The sequence below is a fragment of the Procambarus clarkii genome, chromosome 48 (assembly GCF_040958095.1).
Source record: "Procambarus clarkii isolate CNS0578487 chromosome 48, FALCON_Pclarkii_2.0, whole genome shotgun sequence".
NCBI lineage: Eukaryota > Metazoa > Arthropoda > Malacostraca > Decapoda > Cambaridae > Procambarus > Procambarus clarkii.
The window spans coordinates 16,801,577-16,812,850 of NC_091197.1; the positions used below are offsets into that span (position 1 = coordinate 16,801,577).

The window sequence follows — 11,274 nt, forward strand, 5'->3', positions numbered from 1 at the left end:
GTAAATCGTGCCTCACAGGCCTAATAGAATTCTATGACCCAGCAACACAAATTAGGCAGGAAAGAAAAGGGTGGGCAGACTGTATTTTCATGGACTGTCAGAAAGCCTTTGACACCGTGCTTCACAAAAGGCTGTTACAAAAGTTGGAGCAGCAGGCAGGAGTAAAAGGTAAGGTGATCCAGTGGATAAGGGAGTATCTAAGCAATAGGAAACAGCGAGTAACGGTGAGGTGGGAGGCATCAGAGTGGCGAGATGTCACCAGCGGAGTCCCACAGGGCTCTGTACTCGGACCCATCCTGTTTCTAGTATATGTAAACGACCTTCCAGAGGGTATAGACTCATTCCTCTCAATGTTTGCTGACGATGCAAAAATTATGAGAAGAATCAAAACAGATGAAGATTGACAGAGACTACAGGACGACCTGGACAAACTGGAGGAATGGTCTAGAAAATGGCTGCTAAAGTTCAACTCAGGAAAGTGTAAGGCTATGAAATTAGGCGAAGGGAGCAGGAGGCTGAACACAAGGTACCATCTGGGAGGTGAAATCCTTTAAGAGTCAAATAGAGAGAAAGATCTGGGGTCGATATCACACCGAACCTGTCCTCAGAGGCCCACATCAAAAGAATATCATCAGCAGCATATGCTAGACTGGCCACTATAAGAACTGCCTTTAGAAACTTGTGTAAGGAATCGTTCAGGACCCTGTATACCACTTATGTAAGACCAATCCTGGAGTATGCAGCTCCAGCCTGGAGTCCATACCTAGTTAAAAACAAGACGAAGTTAGAGAAGATTCAGAGGTATGCCACCAGACTGGTCCCGGAACTGAGAGGAATGAGTTACGAGGAAAGGCTAAAGGAGCTGAACCTCACATCCCTGGAAAACAGAAGAGTAAGGGGAGACATGATAACCACCTACAAAATTCTCAGGGGATTGACAGGGTGGACAAAGACAAACTCTTCAGCACGGGTGGAACACGAACAAGGGGACACAAGTGGAAACTTAGTACCCAGATGAGCCACAGAGACGTTAGAATTTTTTTTTTTAGTGTCAGGGTAGTTAACAAATTGAATGCATTAAGTAATGTTGTGGTGGAGGCTGACTCCATATACAGTTTCAAATAATTACCTAAGTGTAATTACCTAAGTGTAGTTACAGGATGAGAGCTACGCTCGTGGTGTCCCGTCTTCCCAGCACTCCTTGTCATATAACGCTTTGAAACTACTGACGGTCTTGGCCTCCACCACCTTCTCACCTAACTTGTTCCAACCGTCTACCACTCTGTTTGCGAAAGGGAATTTTCTTATATTTCTTCGGCATCTGTGTCTAGCTAGTTTAAATCTATGACCTCTTGTTCTTAATGTTCCAGGTCTCAGGAAATCTTCCCTATCGATTTTATCAATTCCTGTTACTATTTTGTATGTAGTGATCATATCACCTCTTTTTCTTCTGTCTTCTAGTTTTGGCATATTTAATGCCTCTAACCTCTCCTCGTAGCTCTTGCCATTCAGTTCTGGAAGCCACTTAGCAGCATGTCTTTGCACCTTTTCCAGTTTGTTGATGTGCTTCTTAAGATATGGGCACCACACAACTGCTGCATATTCTAACTTTGGCCTAACAAAAGTCATGAACAATTTCTTTAGTATATCGCCATCTATGTATTTAAAAGCAATTCTAAAGTTAGAAAGCGTGGCATAGGCTCCTCGCCTAAATGTAGATATGATAGAGCCCAGTAGGATCAGGAATCTGTACACCAGTTGATTGACAGTTGAGAGGCGGGACCAAAGAGCCAGAGCTCAACCCCCGCAAACACAACTAGGTGAGTACAACTCGGTGAACACACACACACACACACACACGCGCACACACACACACACACACACACACACACACACACACACACACACACGCACACACACACACACACACACACACACACACACACACACACACACACACACACACATTCGTCCACAAACGTTACTAAAAGTCTGCTTCATGATTCAAGACCTTTCCATCAGCACAAGAGAAGCACTTTCCTTCGTGCTGAATAATTCCACTGGGCAGACACGCCCTCGAGAGACCCACCCACGCCCAAACCCCGCCTTAATTAATTAACGCATTTCCTCCACGACTCTCCAAAACAACTTGAGAATCAGTCTGCTGAACTTCAGTCTCTCCGTCTGCTTCTGTCTGCCTCAGTCTCTCCGTCTGCCTCAGTCTCCCCGTCTCCTTCTGTCTCTCTGTCTGTTATGATGGTGTTTAGCCGTTTGCGAGGAAGTACTTGAATAATGTTGTTTACTGAGTGGTGAGCATCTGGGTGTTTTTACAATTTTGGGTGTTGACGTTTTTGTATGCAAGGGCTTATATATATATATATATATATATATATATATATATATATATATATATATATATATATATATATATATATATATATATATATATATATATATTTATATATATATAAAACTCCAAAGCTACTGAGGAATATCTGAAAATTAATATTTATAATTTAACCGCGAAAAAATGTAAATGTTTGTACATTTATAAACTGTTTTACACGCTTAAAAAGAAATCACGTAATAGTTTCGCCCACTCGTAAATATTTGAGCTCCTCCTTTTCAGCTAATTGCTTTAACGGAGTTAATTAAGAAAGCAATTAAAATGGTAATTAGTTTGAGTGTTCATCAACAAAGTCATCGATAATTTTTTTCCCCTCCTTCTAAACGTCATCGTGGATGCCACAGTCTTTAGTGATAGGAACATTTGTTGCATTTCTAGGATGGAAAACTTGAATAATCAGAAAGCATTTCTAAAGATATTTAATTTAGATTTTTTTTTTTAGAATTAGAAGCAGCTTAACTCGCACGTGATTTACATATATTGTCACAGTTGTGGATAAGTGTAAACACACGGAGGAAAAAAAAACCTACAGCTTACAATTAGAGCTGTGTGACTTATATTTACAAAACGCACAACGACGACGCGTAATTACGAGATTATAATTTAAATGACATCAATTAATTATACCATGAGAAAAAAACATCAACATGGTGCGAGCAGAAAATTTGAATTGTCTGGTTGGAACCCTACGTAAATACTCTTATGTGGGAGATCTACGTATGTGGAAGATCTACGTATGTGGGAGATCTACGTATGTGGGAGATCTACGTATGTGGGAGATCTACGTATGTGGGAGATCTACGTATGTGGGAGATCTACTTATGTGGGAGATCTACGTATGTGGGAGATCTACGTATGTGGGAGATCTACGTATGTGGGAGATCTACGTATGTGGAAGATCTACGTATGTGGAAGATCTACGTATGTGGAAGATCTACGTATGTGGGAGATCTACGTATGTGGAAGATCTACTTATGTGGGAGAGCTACTTATGTGGTAGATCTACCTATGTGGTATTTGCCGCCTGAGTGGTCAGATCCACTTAGGCGGCAGATACACATATGTTACAGATCCAATTATATGGTAGATCTACTTATATGGTAGATCCACTTATGTGGCAGGTCCACTTATGTGGTAGATCCACTTATGTGGTAGATCCACTTATGTGGTAGATCCATTTATGTGGAAGGTCCACCTATGTGGTAGATTCACCTATGTGGTAGATCAACCTATGTGATATATAACCCATGGTTTGATTGTTTTCAGAAATTTAGAACACACAAAATTAATTTAGAAACACAGAAAATACAGCTTAACAAATTCAGTATTACCAAGAATATGGTCTTGCCATGTATGGCTTGGTGAAAGTTTGTGCCAATAAGGATTGGTGAAAGTTTGTACCAGTAAGGATTGGTGAAAGTTTGTACCAGTAGGGAATGGTGAAAGGTTGTACCAGTAAGGACAGGTGAAAGTTTGCATCAGTAGAGATTGGAGAAAGTTTGTACCAGTAAGGCTTGGTGAAAGTTTGTGCTAGTAAGGACTGGTGAAAGTTTGTGTCGGTAAGAATTGGTGAAAGTTTGTACCATTAAGGATTGGTGAAAGTTTGTGCCAGTAGGGATTGGTGAAAGTTTGTGCCAGTAAGGACTGGTGAAAGTTTGTGTCGGTAAGAATTAGTGAAAGTTGGTGCCAGTAAGGATTGGTGAAAGTTTGTGCCAGTAGGGATTGGTGAATGTTTGTGCCAGTAGGGATTGGTGAATGTTTGTGCCAGTAGGGATTGGTGAAAGTTTGTAATAGTAAGAATTGGTGAAAGTTTGTGCCAGTAAAGACTCGTGAAAGTTTGTGCCAGTAAGGATTGGTGAAAGTTTGTCCTAGTAAAGATTGGTGAAAGTTGGTGCCAGTAAGGATTGGGGAAAGTTTGTCCTAGTAAAGATTGGTGAAAGTTGGTGCCAGTAAGGATTGGGGAAAGTTTGTACCAGTAAAGATTGTTGAAAGTTTGTGCCAGTAAGGATTGGTGAAAATTTTGATAGGTAACGATTGCCAATGCCCTTGACAATGCCTACAAATTACGGCCTAGCTTCATACGCCTATACATCAGGATACAATAGGCGCCTATACAACAGGATACAATAGGCGCCTATACAGCAGGACTATATAGTCCTGCGTATCCACACACACACTGCGATCTATCACTAATGTACTGGCCTAAGACCATCTATTATATAACCAGCATCCTGAGGATAGGAGGCGTGGGTGTAATGGGTTAACGACCCTGTGACAAATGACCCATAATCGCATACAAGGGATAATTATAGCATCCCCTCCCTCCCTCCCCCCCCCCCCCCCCCCCCCCCGCCTGCCCCGATTATACATAATCGAGGCGCTGGATAAATGATTCGCTCAATTTGACACTGCTAAAGCGCATCCATTAAGCGCAGATGACTAATGTAGGTTAGTTTAGTGTCTGAAACTGGCGAGAATTCTAAACTGTCTACAGAGCAGACATGTAAACTGGGTTTACTCCTCAGTGTCCCTGTTTGTATTTCGTTAAATTCATGTATTTATATATATCAACGCTATTGTGTAACTCACTATTTTTCTTAGCGTTAAGATAATATTTAGTGATCAGTGTCATTTTGCCGGCATCTTTAGAGCGTTAGTGTTGACTGTGTCTAAGTGCGCATGCAGAAATATTGACGCTATTTCTTTCTATGTCTTTTTATTTCCATTTGGAGAATATCAGCTCAAATGATCTTAATATATGGTTAAGATAATTTAAAAAAATCTAGGTGGAAATGATGACCACGCAAAAAGACTTTAACATATATATCATATCTTTACAGAATAAGGCGATCACCAAAAATATCCTGATCGGCGAAACGCCGAAAAAAAAGTTACAGGATAATTTAACCGTTAGTGACTCGTCTATAGCAGAAGCACTTCCCATCACTCATGCACCTATCATCAACAAGCAGCTCATAGCTGGGGTTGTCCTGCTCTCAGCACGACTGGAGACGCAGTGGTAACACACTCGCCATGCTCTTCGTAAACAATTTCGTCTGGGTTCGAGTCCTGACCAGGGAGGATTGTCTGGGCAGCAAGCCTTAACTGATCGCCCCTATTCACCCAGAAGTAATTGGGTACCCGATATTTAACAGATTGGTGAGTCGTGTTCCAGAGAAAACTAGTTGGTAGGTCTCATCATTAACTATATAGGGAGGGCATGCTCCCAACCTGCTAACAGGAGTCGCAAGTCTTCCTATCCTGTGCCAACCTATCTACTAAAAAGTACAAGGGACCTAACAGCTGAGTGGACAGCACTCGGGATTCGTAGTCCTAAGGTTCCGGGTTCGATTCCCTGTGGAGGCGGAAACAAATGGGCAGAATTTCTATTCAGAACACTAACTTAGGTAAAAATCCAGACATGACAACCCCATTAAATTAGCTAATTTAAGTGCTGGACGTAAGTCCATCTCTCTAGACTCTAGAGTATTAAAGCCACTCAAATATAACTGACTCACCCCAAGAAGTTTGGTGTTGGGCTCAGGACTATTATTATTCTGTGGAGTAACATTAGGCCAACCACAATAGTTTAACTGCCAGCATGTTTACTCCAGTCGACAGCACAGACCAAGACAAAAGTCAACCCACAAGTGCCTATACACCGAGAGGTCGGGGGGGAGGGGGGGTGCAAAACTAGATATAGCAATATATACGATTCTAAAAAGAAAATGTTCACAGTGATATTATCTATCATATACACCAATTGAAATGACATTATCTATCATATACATTGTAATTGCATTATCTGTCATCTACTCCAATTGTAATTACATTCCCGACAGTTTAGACGCATTCCACTACCTCAAAACTACGTTGTATGTTTGGAACTAAAAACGTTTCCTTCTAATTACCTTCTACACCTAATGTGTTGGAGAAACACACGAGAATCACAGTTCCTTCGTGTGACGCAGGAGTTAGTCAGCGGCCGTCACCCCGCCCCCCACGTGACGTTGGGCCGTCACAGCACCCGCACGTGACGTAACACTACCCCCGTACTAGCGACGCACTCGGCTTTAACCCAGCCTGGCATGGGACCAGCGGTTAATGAGCTCCTAAATAATTCATTACCACCGTAAAGCCTCCAATTTAATCTTTTCGTTTCACATTTATTCGCGTTTAAGTTCATGTGTCAAGTTCATGTGACGGGTCAAGATTAATAGACGTTGATTGCCGGAACCTACAACAGGTTGCCCCGTAGACCTGTTCCAGGTGTGTTCCTAGGCCTACCTCAGGTTTGTACCCAGGCCTGCCTCAGGTTTGTCCCGAGGCCTACCTCAGGTGTGTTCCCAGATGTACCTCAGGTGTGCCCCCAGGCCTACCACAGGTGTGCCCCGAGGCCTACCTCAGGTCTAACCAACTACTCTCCCAACTCTACACCAAGGCTCGCCTCCTGTAAGCCTTGGTGTAGGCCTACCTGTCTCTTTCTATCTTCCTGCACGTCGGGTCGAACACTTGTAAAGTCTCAGTTGCTCACAATAAAGTGCTAATCTGACCAACAACCTCACGCTCAGCACCGTCATTGATAGCAAAAAAATTTCCCACGCATGATAACCAATATTGCTATCAATTATAACTGGTGTGTGATAAGGCATGACCGAAAAGCATAGTTGGCTGTCAGGTGTCAAGGCTATATAGCGAACGTCTGTATGATTACAGAACCGACTGTACTCTCTGGTTTCAAGGCTATATAGCGAACGTCTGTATGATTACAGAACCGACTGTACTCTCTGGTTTCAAAAAATAGGTTCTGGCCAAAATTGTTAATTGTCAGTGATCTCTTTCGGTTCAGTTTTGGATCTTATGAAACTCGGAATTGGTCTTATAAAGACCCTTGTATTAGCTTACTTTAGCCCTGGACAATAGTACTTTAGCCCTGGACAATAGTACTTTAGCCCTGGACAAAAGTACTTTATCCCGGGGCAATAGTACTTTAGCCCTGGACAACAGTACTTTAGCCCTGGACAACAGTACTTTAGCCCTGGACAACAGTACTTTAGCCCTGGACAACAGTACTTTAGCCCTAGACCACAGTACTTTAGCCCTGGACAACAGTACTTTAGCCCTGGACAACAGTACTTTAGCCCTAGACCACAGTACTTTAGCCCTGGACAACAGTACTTTAGCCCTGGACAATAGTACTTTAGCCCTGGACAATAGTACTTTAGCCCTGGACCAAAGTACTTTAGCCCTGGACAACAGTACTTTAGTCCTGGACAACAGTACTTTAGTCCTGGACAATAGTACTTTAGCCCTGGACAATAGTACTTTAGCCCTGGACCAAAGTACTTTAGCCCTGGACAACAGTACTTTAGCCCTGGACAACAGTACTTTAGCCCTGGACAACAGTACTTTAGCCCTGGACAACAGTACTTTAGCCCTGGACAACAGTACTTTAGCCCTGGACAATAGTTCTTTAGCCCTGGACAACAGTACTTTAGCCCTGGACAATAGTACTTTAGCCCTGGACAACAGTACTTTAGCCCTGGACAACAGTACTTTAGTCCTGGACAACAGTACTTTAGCCCTGGACAACAGTACTTTAGCCCTGGACAACAGTACTTTAGCCCTGGACAACAGTACTTTAGCCCTGGACAATAGTTCTTTAGCCCTGGACAACAGTACTTTAGCCCTGGACAATAGTACTTTAGCCCTGGACAACAGTACTTTAGCCCTGGACAACAGTACTTTAGTCCTGGACAACAGTACTTTAGCCCTGGACAACAGTCCTTTAGTCCTGGACAACAGTACTTTAGCCCTGGACAACAGTACTTTAGTCCTGGACAACAGTACTTTAGCCCTGGACAACAGTACTTTAGCCCTGGACAATAGTACTTTAGCCCTGGACAATAGTACTTTAGCCCTGGACAACAGTCCTTTAGTCCTGGACAACAGTACTTTAGCCCTGGACAACAGTACTTTAGTCCTGGACAACAGTACTTTAGCCCTGGACAACAGTACTTTAGCCCTGGACAATAGTACTTTAGCCCTGGACAATAGTACTTTAGCCCTGGACAACAGTACTTTAGCCCTGGACAATAGTACTTTAGCCCTGGACAACAGTACTTTAGCCCTGGACAACAGTACTTTAGCCCTGGACAAAAGTAAACTCTCAATGTATATACACCGAAAACCAAACCAAAAATACCAAAAATAACTTATAGAATTCAGATGGAAACTTATAACTGTTAGACTTAAAAATAATAGACTTAGGCTTACAAGATTGTTTGTAACGCAGGTTAGATATGTATATGAATAAATTTATTTATACTGTAAATATATATATATATATATATATATATATATATATATATATATATATATATATATATATATATATATATATATATTCATTCGATCATTAATATGACTGAAAGGGTTATATTAATGATTCTAACACGAATCTTCTCAATATTTCTTACGTTTTTCTTCACTGTAAGGGGGTAATTGAAAAATTAATTCTCCAAAGTTAAAAGCTTATATTTTCTCTTGTTGATTATATGTTGGTTCGGGGTCTTCTTCGGAACCAACATAGAGGCAGCAAGAGAAAATATGGGCCAATTGGCCTTCTGTAGTTACTTTCATTCTTATGTTCTCATATGCAATTCATGCCCATTGATTTGTGTCACCTCACCCAAAAACATTTTTGTCATATCACCTCACCCATAACGAATATAAGCATGAAATGATATGTGTAAACCTGTCTTTGAAAATGTGAAAAGTCCTTGCGAAACGTTTTAGGCGTCAGACCATAAATAAAAAAAATATAAAAATGAGCTTCGGAGAGTTAATTTTTCAATTACCCTTGACAATGAAGAAAAACATAAGAAATATTGAGAAAATTCGTGTTAGAATCATTAATCTTACCCTATCGGTCATATTCAACAACATATGTTTACAAGAAAGACTGATACCAAAATATACTAATATACTATACTAATATACTATACTAATATACTATACTAATATTAGTATAGGAGGTACTTCATATAGACCAATAGGAGCTGCTTCGTATGGACCAATAGGAGCTGCTTCGTATGGACCAATTAGAGCTGCCTTGTATGGACCAATTAGAGCAGCCTCGTATAGACCAATAGGAGCTGCTTCATGGGGACCAATAGGAGCTGCTTCGTATGGAACAATTAGAGCTGCCTCATATGGAACAATTAGAGCTGCCTTGTATGGACCAATTGGAGCTGCCTCGTATGGACTAATTGGAGCTGCCTCGTATGGACCAATAGGAGCTGCCTCGTGATGGACCAATAAGAGCTGTCTTGTATGGACCAATAAGAGCTGCATCGTATGGACCAATAGGAGCTGCTTCGTATGGACCAATAGGCCTTCTTCAGTTTTCATTTTCTTGTGATGTCATGGCTATAATATTTCTTATATATAACTAGCCTACGAGTACCATTATGATATAAAAAATCTAAGTTTTTTTCCCGGAAAAAAATATTTTCCTTGTTACAAACAGTGACTCCCTGTTGCAGACACCTGTTTCCTCCAGAAAAAACTGTTCCCCCCCAGAAACAACTGTTCCCCCCCCCAGAAACAACTGTTCTACCCCCCTGAAGCAACTGTTCCCCCAGAAATAACGGTTCTACCCCCCTAGAAACAACTGTCCCTCCAGTAACAGCTGTTCCCCCCAGAAACAACTGTCCCCCCCAAAAACAACTGTTCCCCCAGAAACAACTGTCCCCCTCAGAAACAACTGTTCTACCCCCTAGAAACAACTGTTCCCCCCAGAAACAACTGTAACACCCCCCCCGAAACAGCTGTTTCCCCCCAGAAACAACTGTCCCCCCCTCCAGAAACAACTGTTCCCCCCCAGAAACAACTGTTCCCTCCCAGAAACACCTGTCCCCCCCAGAAACAACTGTTCCCCCTCCCAGAAACACCTGCCCCCCCAGAGACACCTGTTCCCCGTGAAACAACTGTTCTCTTCCAGAAACAACTGTTCCCCCCTGAAACAACTATTTCCCTCAGAAACACCTGTTTCCCCCAGGAACAACTGTTCCCTCCCCCCAAAAAACACCTGTTCCCAAACCAGAAACCCCTGTTCCTCCCCCCCTGAAACAACTGTTCCCCCCCCCACACCTCTAATGACGTATAAATCAGTAACAAATAAAGTTTCCAATTCTAAATCAAAATCAAGCTTTAATAGTACATAATTTTAATATTTACGTGTTAGGTCAAAATTTTGACTTTGATTTAGATCAATAATGCTCAGAAATTATATATTAACTATGCCAATTAAACGTGTACATTGTTGAATAAACATTAATTGGTTATTTAAACTGAAGTAAACGCCTCTATTGGTGGAAACAGATTGTTTAATTATTCAGTTTTCAATTGCTATATGAATGGGTAAACTGAAATTAATTTAGTTTGGTCAGTCCTTAAGCTACTGTTCATAGAAAACTTAAATTAAAAAACACAGAAAACGAAAATTCATGTTTAAGCCTAACAGAGGTAAATGTACATTAGCAACATTAAATTATTTCTCTAAACTAACTTATTGGTGATTTGATATATAATGAACAAAATACTGCTGTTCATTCGGGTGATGAACAGAAGTATTATAATTTAGAAAGTCCGTTTTGGCAGTGAAAGACTTTATATATAATCAATATAGCCAAATAAATTCACAATATATAATATATTGTATACTACAGTATCCATTAATTAGGTCAATTATTGATGCAAGATTAGGTCATAACTTTGTGTTGGACACCATCGGGTAACAATCACACGGTCCCGGGTTTGATTCCCGGGCAGGGCAAGACCTTTGGGTAAGTTTCCTTTTATTT

General features: G+C 41.2%; 1 protein-coding gene across 1 annotated transcript; it reads left to right on the forward strand.

Annotated features, from left to right (window-relative positions):
- Window positions 1-4,842: 4,842 nt before the first annotated feature.
- Window positions 4,843-8,621, forward strand: LOC138351106 (zonadhesin-like). Its single transcript, XM_069302735.1, has 2 exons — window positions 4,843-4,851; window positions 7,308-8,621. Exons 1-2 carry the CDS (start codon window positions 4,843-4,845, stop codon window positions 8,619-8,621), a joined length of 1,323 nt encoding a protein of 440 aa, XP_069158836.1.
- Window positions 8,622-11,274: the final 2,653 nt, after the last annotated feature.